The 14,494-nt window shown below is 37.9% G+C and overlaps 1 protein-coding gene across 1 annotated transcript; it reads left to right on the forward strand.

Annotated features, from left to right (window-relative positions):
• Positions 1-4,746: 4,746 nt before the first annotated feature.
• On the forward strand, positions 4,747-14,456 carry LOC106700265 (sialoadhesin-like). The gene is made up of 12 exons (XM_023345920.1): positions 4,747-4,867; positions 5,701-5,748; positions 6,289-6,546; positions 7,064-7,369; positions 7,959-8,231; positions 11,218-11,469; positions 11,567-11,672; positions 11,763-11,848; positions 12,119-12,169; positions 12,362-12,406; positions 13,367-13,424; positions 13,579-14,456. The coding sequence occupies exons 1-12, from the start codon at positions 4,831-4,833 to the stop codon at positions 13,598-13,600; spliced, it is 1,542 nt and encodes a 513-aa protein (XP_023201688.1). The 5' UTR covers positions 4,747-4,830; the 3' UTR covers positions 13,601-14,456.
• Positions 14,457-14,494: the final 38 nt, after the last annotated feature.

The following is a 14,494-nucleotide window of genomic DNA, read 5'->3' on the forward strand; positions in this document are numbered from 1 at the left end:
ACGTTTATTTTGAACACTGACATCACTGCACTGAGTTTCTGCTGTGATGTTTCCGCTCCAATGATGACAAGTTGTGGTAAAAGAAGCACAGGACTTTTTTTTCTTTTTTTTTTACAAAAGAGTTAATAAAAAATAAAATCAATAGATAAGCTTCTTCTGCTTTTTTAAAACCATAAAATAAAATTCACTTTGATTAAACTGTAAACAACATTATTGTAACACATGAATAGTTTAAATGTTTAATCCACTACTTGGTTTGTGTTGCGTGCGAACTCTCTGGCAAACAAACCATAAAATCCCCTTTTCATCTAAACACAAGTGATGGTGAGAATGATCTCACCTATCACAGATATATAAGGTCTTAGGTGTGAATAAACAGACATGAGATCAGACAGTGTGAAATAGTTTGGAGTTTAAATAGATTTAAGAAGAAACTCTAAAAATGTACAGAGAGTGAAAAAAAGTTTCTGTGTTTCATTTAGCAGCGTCTGTTAGTGAGACAGGAAGAAGGATGGAAAATCTTATTTTCAGCAGAATAATCCTCTAACAATGATATCAGTCAAACCTACACCATACACTGACCTTTAACCTGATCCTAACTTTAGCCTCATCTACAATATGTCATATATTAATTTCTTAGCTCAGCTTAAAGAAGCCGTTAGCAGCTCTGCTAACCCAGCATGGGTTTTGGCTGTGAGGTAATGGAAAAGCATTTGGTTTTCTGGTGTTACTTAATTTTCAGTTTTCTGTACTAAATATTTCACTTTAGTCCAGATCTTCCACCAAGAGACGAGGAAACATTACAGAGTGTCCTGCAGAAACTCTATAAATACAATTGCAAATGTGCTGAGCTTCATCTTCAGTGACATCCTGCTCAAGACGTGTTGACCAAAGAAGCAGAAGTTCTCTTTAATGGTATGAAGACTCAGCACTGCCCTCTTGTGGCAGGATTTTGAATCCAGACTGCAGGCCATTGTTTCAGAGTTTAGGTCTGGCACTTCTTTCCTGGTGTTTTAATCTAAATTGTCCATTCAACTGACACTAAAAATTGTCCCATTTATTCTAGTTTCAGAAGAAATAATATGTGTTTCAAGACTCTCTGAATTGTTGTTTGTGCTAAGCTAACATGGTTGTTGCAGCTGCAGGCAGCAGCTGTGTTTTCAGTGAGGATGAGGATGTTGAGCTTGATGATGGATGTGTGAGATGTTCTGCTGCCGTTTCCACCACAGCCAATCAGACTGGATGGATCAGGTTCATGTGAAGCAGCAGAATCCTGCAGACACACAAGTTTTCTTCCTGGATGGATCACCGGACATTCAGCCATTTTCTGGAACTCTGACAGAAATGACTACTTAATAGCACCATCTGCTGGCCACTATCTGTAAGCACAAGTCACTGACAGAAGAAGTCTGGTGGGAATTTTTTCCTTACCAAGATTCACAGATTAAATAAATAATGTTCACTGTTGTTAACAGGACATAAAGTAAAGCAGACTTTTCTTTTCTGTTTTTTATTGTTAATATATTACTTTGCATAACTGAAAATTGCATTTTAATTGATTTTGTATCAGGTATTGTATCTCCAACTGCTACTCCACTGTTTTAATTTTATAACTCTCTAAAAATAACTATTGTAAAAAAATGCATTGATGTTTGTTTTAATTTTCCTCCTGATACTTAAAACATAGAAAGAGCAAAAAACAAAAACTCCTTTCATTAAAGCACTTAGCTTTTTTTCATTTTTTATTAGTTTTCGGTCATCTATTATTTCTTAAAGCAGCATGCAGGTTTGACACTCTATAAAAACAGAACAAATCTTGAACAAATAATAATAAATTAACACACTGTGATAATTGGAGCTGTTTGTCATTGTTGCCGTTTCCTCCACAGCCCAAACACACTGGATGGATCAGGTTCATGTGAAGCAGCAGAATCATGAAGACACACAAGTTTTCTTCCTGCATCACATTATTGAACTGACGGCCAGTTTCTGGACCGATAACTTGGAAAACTATGACTTAATGTCACCATCTGCTGGCCACTAGCTGTAAACACAAGTCACGGACAGAACACAGCGTGTATTTTTGGTAATGAACAATTTAAATAAATAATGTTTATTGTAGAACAGGGTATTTATGTATGTGTTTAATTATAATTACTTTTGACAATATTGAAATTTGCAAAATATCCACAACAGCCACCCAGAGCCACATAAAGACAGTTACAAAGTCGGCCTTCTATCACCTGAAGAACATTTCCAGGATTAAAGGACTAATGTCTCAGCCAGAGAGAAACTCATCCATGCGTTCATCTTCAGTCGCATTGATTATTGCAACAGCGTCTTCACAGGTCTGTCCAACAAATCAATCAAACAGCTGCAGCTGATCCAGAATCCTGCTGCTGGCGTTCTGACTAAAACCAGGAAGATAGAGCACATTACACCAGTTTTAAAGTCCCTACACTGGCTCCCTGTAGCTCAAAGAATAGACTTTAAAATACTGTTGTTAGTTTATAAATCACTGAACAGCTTAGCACCAAAATACATTAAAGATCTGCTGTTGTTGTATCAACCTTCCAGACCTCTCAGGTCTTCCGGTTCTGGTTCTGCTCTGCATCCCCAGAACCAGAACCAAACGAGGAGAAACAGCTTTCAGCATCTATGCACCACAAATTTGGAACCAACTTCCAGAAAACTGGAAAACAGCTGAAACACTGACTTCCTTTAAATCTCAACTAAAAACCCACCTGTTTAGAATTGTATTTGAAATGTAATCAATTACAAATTTATTGATGAGACTTGGCTACTGAAACTCAGATTAGTTCCTGTTTTTCCAGCAACAAAATGCGCGTCTCCCTCCATTGTTTACATTTCTGTCGCTGCTGCTGCTGTCGCACAGAAACGTCGGTCACGCCCCAAGACGTGTAGAGGAAATAAAATAAAATTACAAAAGATAATAATATCGCACAGTAATGTAAAGTGATTAAGATAAGTAACTGTAGTCTGACTACTGTATTTGAAATAGCAATGCGTTAGATTACTCGTTACTGAAAAAAGTAACGAGTAACATCACTGATAATACTTACATTATTAATCCAAGTATCAAATGTGAAGCCTTGCAAGTGACTAAATCCTAATCTGACTAGGATCACATGTGATTCTTTGAACATGTATTTGTTGTATGTTATACAAATTCTATTCATAATTAATTGATTTATCTGAATCGTCCTTATGTGTCAATGTGTACATATATGGTTGCCTGTCTTATGTGTTGCCATGTTTCCCTGCAATGGACTGTCCAGTCCAAGGCGTCCACCTCTTGCCAAATAGCTGCTATATATGCTTTGCCACATGAGCAATCAAACAAGGAGTGACCAGACCACATTGGGCCTAATTAAACCCAAGGTAACCTCTTCGCAGATAAGATCAGATTCTTTCATAAAGGCAAACGAGACTGCCATATTTTTTCCTCTTTATGAGAAAATCTGCCAGACTGGTAACCAAGACCAACTGAGGCAAAGGATGGAATCAATAGTGATGATTGATTTTGTTAAGCTCTGAAGTTAATTTATTTCACACTTCAGGTTGCCCCCTAGGGGGCGCGCCCCACATTTTGGGAACCACTGCTCTATAGAGTTCAACACACTCCTTCTGTTTAATCGTCTTGTGACATTTCTTTCTCATACTGGGATTGTCTTGTTATTCTTTTTCAGAAGGGATGAGGCACGCTACTTCGTTTGACCTGGAACATCAGAGACAGAAATGAACAATTTTGATTCAACGAGTCAAACCAATAATCCATTGTCCTCTGTATCTCATATATTGCAACACTAATGGGACAGTGCACTTTGTTTTACGTGCAGCGTGGGGCCAACCAGATTAGCCGTCGTGTGACATAGCCTTTGTTCAAGGAAACAACATCAGACTAATTGGTATTACCGCCATTCTTACGTTTACCAACTGCCCCCCGTGCTCACGCAAACTTTCCTTAGACAGATTTTATGTGCTAATTAACTTCTCAATAGTCGTTAGCACTAGCGGAACAAGTCAGAGTCAGAGGAACAAGTCCTATTCTGCCTCCTATCCAGGCCCCCTCTAGGCCCGGGCCTGGGGCCCGCCGCCCCCCAGGCCTCCCTGAAGCTCTGCCTTTTGTCGTTAGGGTTGTTGCCATGCAGCAAGAAGTTCCTAAGTTTAAATGGCGGTCTGGGGTATTTCTGCATCGGTTTTTCATTTATTCCTTATGATTTCCCTCCCAACTTCTTCCAACAATGCAAAAATGATTTGGTCTATTTGGTGAGCAGGCATTTACATTGTTGTGTGTTCTGGGTGTTGGGGTGAGGGGTCTGCATCGTTCACACACCACGGTTGTTCTGCTCAGTTTGTGGTGGCGTAGTGGTGGATGGAAGAAGCTACTGTTTCACAAAGCGTCTCGGAAGAAAATTCACTCATCAAACTAAAAAGATACAAAAAAAATGTAGAATGGACGAATAGTCTTTTAGAAACACAGCAAATGTTTTTGTACACAAAAATCAGCGCAGCACTTTCCTCCTTTACAAGAGCAAAAAAAAAAAAAAAACAGCTATATGCACTTGAAAGTAGTGCCTTTTTGGAAGCCGACCCAGAATGTTGTGCACAACACGGGCAGGATATCTGCAGTGGACAGGAAATGCAAACCACCAACAACTGCTGCAAACAGACTTGGTGTGGTGTGGTGTGAAGTTTGTGTAGAAAGGAAGGAAACACAGAGAGGGGACACTGAGAAGTAACAGTATGATTTTATGTAATACGTGTACATATTAGGCTCAACTTCTAGAAGCCGTTCTGGATGCGAGGATGAAGCACACTCTGCTCTGCATGCTGGGATTTTTCTGTAAGTACATCACTGACCTTCTAATCAGAGTTTAATGAAAATGTTTCTTCACGATGCCAAGTTACTGGGTATCTCTATTAAGATCTGACAGCAATCAAAACAGAACACCCAAATCTCTCCCCTCTTGTTGTAGTCACCATTATTGCAGCTGTTGCAACAATGCTCTCTTTAGAATTTCTTTAAAATTGACCATCTTTACACGTTGTCAAATTGCTGAACAATAAGTTTAGCAACGCTTCCGGAACAACGTGTGCTCCTGTTTGAGTCGATTCGCTGACTCTCAAGACTCTCGGAGTGTCAATTTTTATGTTCAGATGACTACAGAAGACTGTAAAAGTTTTTCCCCCCGACTATCTAAGTTGTCATAGACATATTTTTATGCAAGAAAATCAACTGTTGTTTGAAAGTTAAGCTAAATAATGACCCCTCTACTCACCCAATAATTGCTGGCAATAGAAACAAGCAACCATACAAAGACAAGCAGTTACAGAAAGCGGATTGATGGCCGACTACTTTCTAGATTTTTGTGTTTTATCTCATATCTCATCTGTTTTTACAGACCCATTCAGAAAGTTAGCATATTACTGAAAAGCCTAGCTATTTCTGGAACTTTATCACAACGTGAAACATGTTATATAGATTAGTTGCGCCGTTGGAGGTTTGAAAGCCTGAGGTTCTGTTTATCAAACACTAGTTCTGATGCTGCCCTGTTGATTCGGATCAACAGGGCAAAGTCTCAGTTAGATCTGATATTACAAACATTTTAAGAGATTTGTTCAGAATGCTCTCAGCGTCAGTGATAGAAGCTGTTCTTATGGTTTTCTTACCTGCAGGTATCAAAGCAACTCTGACGGCAGACAGAATATCGACAGTAGCAGAGGGTAAGTAACATGTTGACGTCTCGCTTTTGATCCGATGAGAAATGATTCACATTGATGCAAATGACCTCTGACCTATGTGATGTTGACTGTTATTGCTTGCTTCTTTTTTGTTGCTTTATTGACATATTTCTTGACACGTTCAATATAGATGTGATGACGATGCCACACCTAAATTTACCAACAAATGATATTTCAATTATGTTCTGTTCTAATTTTATGACATGCAATATATTTGTTGGGGTGATGGTGGACGCTGGTGGTGGTCAGAAGTGCTCCTGGCGCCGGTGCATAGGCAGTCAGACTGCCCTGGGGCAGCTGCGGCTACAATGTGGCCGCTTACCCCCATTGGCTCGTTTGCGAATTGGTGAATGACTGGATGTGGCGTGAAGGTGTTTGGGGTTCTCTGGATAAGATACAATGCTATAAAAGCACATTCCTTCATAAAAAAAAAGATGCTTAGATTGACATCGTTATTATGGACGTTGCACTGTCTTGTTTCCAGTTTCGTGTTCAGACTCCTAATCGTGTTTCTTGCTGTAGTTTCTAACAGGGTGTCAGTGATTCTCCATCCCAGCTGGCCTCGGATCTACAGAGGAGAGACGGTCATTTTGAGATGTCAGATCCAGGAAGCTGGAGGAGCTCAGTGGACGTACGAATGGAAAACAACCAATAGAAAGTCTCTAATACCGTGTGAATACATGAACATCTCGGCCACTGAGGCTCACAGTGGAGAATACAGCTGCAGAGGAAAAGGAGAAGGCCTGACACCATGGAGTAATGCTATGAAGCTAACTGTATGTAAGTTGACTGCTTGTCATTTAAATGAAAGTGATCATTTATGTGATTGTTTTTTGTGTGTCACTTGAACTAAACAGCTCTTAAAACAATTATAAAACCAAATTTTCAACTCTCCCCTGCGGCTCCCTCACTCAGCTCCTTCAGACTAGTCAGCAGCAATTAGCACACCTGATGAAACTACACACCTGCTGAGCTCATTATAAGAGCTACGTCTCAGTGCAACACTCCTACAAATATTGTTAAATACTTTATGGAGAAGCGCTGTGGTGATGATGTGCAGGAGCTTCTTACACAGATGGAGGATCAATTCCGAGGCGCTAAATTGCTAAGTCAAACTTGTTTTGGGTCATGTTTATTATATACGGTGTTTATAGAACGACTGAAGGTAACATATTCCATTGATTGTGCTATAAAATGGGACTGAGTGCCTGGAAAATACATAATACTGCCCATTTATATAGAATTAAAATGAAAAGATGAAAGGTGATATGAAAAAATCTTTCAAATCTCTCTCCAGCACCCAAACCTCAGCCTGTCCTCTCTGTGTCTCCATCATGGCCGAATCCTGGAGCCTCAGTGACTCTGAGCTGTGAGGGTTTGGAGCTTCAATCAGCAGGATGGAGGTTCTTCTGGTATAAAACTGTTCCTGATCCATCCAGCTACTACAGCTATGAGCTGCTTCCTGGCAGCACCAATGGGACTGATCAGAACTCCTTCATCATTAATGGACCGACTCACACAGCAGGATTTGTGTGCAGAGCAGGAAGAGGAGAACCAAAGTTTTACACTTATTACAGTGAACTAAAGTTTATCTGGTCTGCAGGTCAGTTTGTTTCTATCTCAATGAAAACTAATTTCACAGGTTTTTAGTCTGATCCAATGTTTCTTTTAGACACTTCTTCAACTTTTATACAAATAAAAGATTCTGAAAATTGACTTCTGTTCACTTAAGACACAACATTGGAAAAAAAAAAATCTTTTTGATCATAACCGTCTAATAAATCATTCACATTATGGGATAATAAACATGACTTACTCTGGTTTCTTTTAGTAGGATTTAATCTTGTCAGAAACATGAGGTAAATTTCTATAGATTTCTGACAAATTCATACAGCTGATAAAAAGAAAAGCTAAAGAAGTCAGCAGGCAGGAAATAAATCAGCCATCAAGTTTAGAGCTGAATCAAAACATTGACCATAAGAAACATTCACTGATAAAATCCAACTTGTTTTTATAAAAAATGAAAGAATTATTTCCACTATGGTAGTTTATTTAATTTTAGAAGCACTGAAGTATTTTGGTCAGCTTGCTGAAATGTTTGCTGTAATCTTTATTACTATAGAAACAAACCATTTGAATGAAACATTTTAAAGATGTTTCTGTTCTCAGATGAAATCCTGTCTTGTTTTCAGATCCTCGTCCAGCAGCTTCTCTCTCAGTGAATCCTGACAGAGTTCAACACTTCAGATCTGACTCTGTGTCTCTGAGCTGTGAGGGAAACTCTACTGAGTGGAGAGTGATGAGGTTTATAGAAACAGATCGACTGTTGTACTTTACCTGCTCTTCCTGGGGGACAATGACTGGATCTACATGCACCATTGACGTTTCCTGGAATAATGATGGAGTGTTCTGGTGTGAGTCTCGATCTGGAGAGACTAGCAACGCCGTCAACATCACTGTGCAGGGTGAAGATATTGGCTTATTATTCGTGTGAATGCTGCAGGCATTCATTAATGCTGCAGGCATTCATTAATGCTGCAGGCATTCATTCACACTATTGAGTCCCACTTTTCTGGTTGCTGCGTAAATTTCGCTTCACTTCTTCTTCTGCATACTTTGCTCTATTTTCACCATTCAACTTTTATACTATCCAGCTTGCTCTCCTAATGCCGACTATTTCTCTTGGTATTCATAACCTTCATACTTTTTGTAATATTCAGCTTTTTATGAATTTTTCACCCCATGGGGGAAACCGCTCCATCCTGTGGCAGAATTGAGAATTACAATATAAAATGTGTGTTGTGTTTCACAGTGGATGTTTTAGTTCCTGCCTATCAATGGCAATCAATCATCCAGTTTCAGGCCTGATGGAGGACACAAGGCAGCTGCCATTTTGAAGTTGGGCAGTTTAACAGCTTTTATGCTGTTAAACTTTTATCCTGGGAATAATTTGACCTTTTGATGTAGTTTTTTAGTGCTGCATGTGGCATGTTTTTTGTAGTCACCGTGTAAACGATGCCTCCAAACAAATGTTGATATCTTACGAACCATAAAAGGTTTGGATTTCATTCACTCACCGTTTTTATCAGAATGAATAGGGGATCGTTTCTGTCTTTCAGATTTTAGGTTTTACATGAGTTTTTTATTTTTTATTTTATTTTATGGAATATGTTACTGTAACATTACAGCCTAATGATACTAATGATAGCCTATTTGCTGTCATTAGTATTTCAGCTAGTTTTAGATTTTTAGCTAATTTTGGTTTTTACGTGGGTTTTTCACACTGCATGGACTTTTTCTTACCTTTCTGCAAGTCTTCAGCAGTTGGCTCCAAAAGCTTTTGCCATTTTCACCAAAAGAAAGCATTCAGCATTCACGCTTGCATGTTCATAGGAAATGCACACTTTCTAGTTATCTTTTCGTTGATCTCTTTTTGCATTTAAACAAAATAAATATATTTGTGTTATAGCTTTGATCTACTTAAAAGCCAAAGCTTTAAGTAGGTCGATGCTACCGATTTCTATCTCAGCTGACTGCTGAGATAGCGATCGGTTTTCATAGTCGCTATCTCTGCAGAGCAAAAGACGCCTCTTGCAAATGTGTTAATCCGTCCTCATTGGTTTGACACATTCTCACCTTTTGCAAAGCAGCTAACACGGACGCCTTTCAAGCAGACCAGACTCCATTGTTTAACTATGTTCATCAAATGTCGGCCGTTCTCTGGTCGTATTTTGGTTTACGTTGACGGTATTTTCCGTAATGGTTCAGAGTATTTCGTTTCTGTTAAGACTATTTCAGTTTTCGGCCAGTTTGAAAAGAAAATGTCGTGCAATCAAGTCAATTTTAATTTTTATTCTGAGTTTGGGTCCATTTTTTTTTTTGATTTTTTTACATGTGTAAAAAAAAGAGGATAATTTACTGCTAACTTTGGACAAAACGTTTGGCTCTTTTCCTCTTTAATTTTTCCCGGATCCTCGGCGAGTGGCGGCGTCGTGCTAAAGTGAAAGCAACAACAAAGCGTGTTGACGTCACAGATCACAGAGTTTAATCTCATACAAAGCAATCAACAACAAAGCTGCAGAGGAACAGAGATATGCATTTTCTCATAAAAATAAAAACACAAGGGAGACAAACAAACACGAAACAAAGACAAACAAACAGCAAAGACGTCTTTGGAGAGAGAGCCAATGCAAAAAAGCAAAAAAGTGGCAACTTTCTGAAAATTTAGTGGTGACACCAAATTTTATACCAAGTGGGTGTTTTCCCATTTCATATATGCACTCAAGGCGTTCCTCTAGTTGACCAACTGGAACTCCCTTAAGCACTCAGAGAACTTCCCCTAATTTATGTCAAGATCAAAAGACCATCTGCCTTCTACCGAAACAAAAGAGCGGATAGCTGGCCCTGACCCCCTGTGGCTCCCACGGTCATTCTGAGTACAGAACGACCTGAGATAAGACCTCACAGATACCTGAGAAATCTAAAGTCTCTGTCTCCCAAGGAAAATGCTAATTTTATGGCTTCGCCTCTGGCCTGGCCTCACAGTGGGGGTCCCATTGAGAGATCTCCCTTAATCTGCATTTGGTTCCTGTGTCTCTGAATGCTTACCCCTCTGGTTTAGTTTTAAATGCTTAACACAAACCTGTTCAAAATAAGAGTGTTCCATATATCTTTTAAGATTAACTGTATTAAGCACTAAAATAATCATATTTCCTTAACACATGACAATTTATCACAGACTATGCAGAAAGATACATGAGATACATGATATACATGTCTCTGGCATATTACTGATGCCAGCCAGAAACAAAATTGATTTATAATTAATCCATATCCAGCAACCTTTTTCAGATTATCCATTTAATGCCCTCTGTAGTGAACATTAGACCTGACTATTTAGCCATTTCACATACTTTGGTGAGCTGAGCAATGATGGAGAGCCTTTTCCTGAGATGCAACGAGAACTCAGACTAGACTTGTGAGGAGGGTGTATGGTCCTTTGGAGTGGAAATTAAAAACATGTCGTTAAACCCATTGAACTGTTCATAAACTTAGCTTACATGTTCATGTATTTGGTGAAGCGTTTGTTGAAAGTGAATTGCAGCGGGACACTATAAACAAAGCTCATCCATAACAATAGACACAAAACTACCCCAGAGAAAAAAAAGAATAAATCAAAAGAGTCCACTAAATATTAGTTTATTATTGTACGTGGTTAAGTCCTATGATCAAACTAGATTGAATGTGTTTCTGATTGGACATAAATAGAGAAGCTTTTCGGTTTTAAAATTCGGTTCCAATTTTTTATTTTTTATTTTGGATTGATTACTAAATTGCATTTTTATAAAAATGTCATCACTGCTGAATTTTACAAGAAAATGGCACTGTCAAAAACACTGACCACTTTTAATCAGTTTTGCTCCTACCCAACATTGTCTGATTGTTTTACAGTTGATGATCATGATGGTATTATCCTGGTGAGCCCTGTTCATCCTGTGACTGAAGGAGATCCTGTTACTCTGAGCTGCAGAGATAAAAAACAGAAACTTCTCTCCAATGTGTTTTTCTATCATAATAATAAACTCATCAATAATGACGGCAGAGAGGAGCTGAATATCTCTGCAGTGTCAAAGTCAGATGAAGGTTTCTACAAATGTCAACATTCAGGAAAAGAGTCACCAGGGAGCTGGATGTCTGTTAGAGGTGAGGAGGATTAAAATATTTGAATCGTTTTAGTAACATAAACAGTGAACTGTTTCGATTTTGACAGTTTTGTTTCAATTTTTCTTATTCCCACAAGCTGTGTCCAGTCCTGCCAGCTCTTTACTTCTAGTGCTGCTGATCATTGGACCAGTTAGTGGAATCGTTCTCATCATTCTCCTGCTCTTGTTGTGGCGCTGCGTCGGGTCAGCTTGAGATTTATGTCCTCTCATTATAAATATGCCACGAAAAAAAAATCCTTTCTTTCACTGATGAATTCCCTTTCATTCTTTCAGATGGTTTGTGAGGCGCAGTCAGAGCTCCACCACCAGCCACACGGCAAACGAAGCTGGAAGTCAGGTTTACAGCTCTCTGCTGCAGGGTTGGTCACAGAATTAACTGCATTTGTATTTCGACTTATTATTTTTCTCTCTACGGTGATTCAGTTTCACAAAAACAGGTCTCAGACGGTTCACGCTTCACCAAAAATATAAACTGAAATTGTCCGGAAAGGCTTTAGAAATCGCAATAATTTTACAGACATAATAATAAAACAGATATTTTTGATTTTTTTCTTTAAACTAACAAATGTCTTTGCTGCAGCTGCATCACTTCAAAACTTTAATCATGACATTTTTCTTACTTATTGTAGGTGACACGCCTCTTTATGAAAAAATTGAAACTTGCAAAGCCACTGGAAATGGTAATTATGCTTTATAACAGAGCTGCAACAACTACGTTTAGAAACTGATTTATTGCAATTGATATAAGTCCTGAAATTTGTCAGATATTCTTCAATCCCAAGGTTTTAAAACATATAACAACAAAAAAAGAGAGAAAAGAAGCTTTGGAGATTTTGAAGCATAAACTTTTATTTATGTTGTGATTTTAACAGGAAGGCCTGCAGAGGAAGATTGTGTGTACGTTAATGTGAAACCAGGTAAACATCTGCCTTGCTTAAACCATTTTCCCTTAAGAAAAAAAATATGCTTCAAACGTTTTGTCATATTTTACAGGCACGTGGACAAATGTCCAATGAATAATCTTTCATTTTATGTTTTAAAATTCTGAATTTTAAAACATAAATCTCTCTATTTAAGAAGGAGTGAATTTAGTTAATTTTAAAGTTACACACTGCCTCTAGACGGAAATATTTCTATTTTGGAACAACATTTCTCTTTGTGGAAGGTAAACACAAGATTTTGAGGGGGAAAAAAATCATAGAGTTAATTTTTCATGACACTTTCTAATGTAGATTTAGTAAAATCCATGCTGTGGCGTGTGTTTGCTTCTAGTAGTTCAGTCAGAGTGACGAAAAGATGGCGGCGAGAGCTGGAGAGAAAGACTTGACTGAACCTGCTTAATTGAGCCAAAAAAAATAATCTGGAGCCACTCGTTTAAAATTTGGTGGCCTTGTTTTGAGTAACTGGAATATTTTTATTTAATCTTTCAGCAAAATAAGCTTTGAGTTGCTCACAATTGTGGTCAGAATTCTTAAGAGAGAAACTCGCGATCTTCCAACAGGAAACGACGGAGAAAATCCGTCTGTAAAAAAGACAAAAATATATATATTTATAAGTGAATGAAAATAAAAATATTTGGTTTAATGGGACGTAGATGATTTTGTACATTCTGACCCTAAACATGCAGCACATGTGAAAGTTGTAGAAATATTTATCCGCCAGTTCCACTTCTCTAGATCTAGGTGACTGGGTGATGCTTCTAGTTTGTCTCTTTTGTTGGGAAAATGTCCGTGCCACATTTGGAAGTTTCACTAATGTTTAATAGTTATAAATAAATTGACTACAACCAAGCTGTTTATTGTGCAACAACACTATCTGATTCTAACCACAACATCAGTGCTGTTTTAAAAAAAATAACATTGGTATCTGATTTCCAGTGGTTTCCTGTGAAGGTAAAAACTATCAACCAGAACAAAGGAAAGAACAACAGAAAAGGTGAATATCGTCTTTCATTTGGAGTCTTTATTGCCATGTATGTATCTTTTGGATCAACTAAAAAACATCTTTTAGCAACTTTAAACTAAACCTGCTTTTAATGGACAATATTTTACATATTGAGATCTGTAAAATGTGTGCTGGTTGTCTGCAGGAAGGTGGCGTCCAGGCAGTAATGGACGCTCCAGTTTTTTCTACAATCAGGAGCAGCTGCCATGCAGGCTTCAGGCTTGTTTGTTCTGCAACACTTAAATGAACCAGATTTATAACACGTGAAAAGTTAAAACATATTCATCACTGGTTGTGATGCTGAGTGTAGTTCTGCCAGTTTAATGTGCTAATGGTTTATTGTTTTTATGTTTACAGAAATAACATGGTGAGTTTCCTAAAGAAGTACTGTAGATGTAGATAAGCTAAAGAGCCACAACAGAATCTTTGCAGGATTCGAATGAAAGTTATAAACTATTTTTACTCATTTGTAGATTTTGCTGAATTTGCCATAAATTCAAGACTGTAAGCTTTAGTGCTGTGCAATTGTCTTCAGAGATAACGTGTCAACGACTATGTGTTGTAGTATGTAAAACATCACTGAGAATGTTTAAAAAAATGTTTATCCCCCAAGAGATTGAAATCAGAGGGGGGAAGTAACTGAGTTACATTTACTCAGTTACTTTTACTGGAGTAATGTTATGATGACATATTACTGCTCTTCGTTTATCCTCAGAGAGCTACTTTATTGAATGAAGAGCAAATTTGTTTTAGCCAAAGACTCATATCCACAGTTTGTTGAAGTGAGAAGTCCTGTTTGTACACAAGCCGAATCATTTTAATGTTATTTCCTATCTGCTGAGACTTTTAGGCCATTTAAAGATCAATAAACCATGTGCATTATCACCAGGTGTACCTTACACTGGTCTACCATTCATTACTGTAACTATTGCTTTATTAGTTTTGCTTAAATAATTTTTTTGATTCTTGAATATGTATATTGCATATCCGTTATGTATTTATATATATTTTTTTCTTTGTAGAATTTGCACATAACTTAATATTTCTATTTGTTAGGATCC

This window comes from Xiphophorus maculatus, chromosome 14 (genome assembly GCF_002775205.1).
Source record: "Xiphophorus maculatus strain JP 163 A chromosome 14, X_maculatus-5.0-male, whole genome shotgun sequence".
NCBI classification, from domain to species: Eukaryota; Metazoa; Chordata; class Actinopteri; order Cyprinodontiformes; family Poeciliidae; genus Xiphophorus; species Xiphophorus maculatus.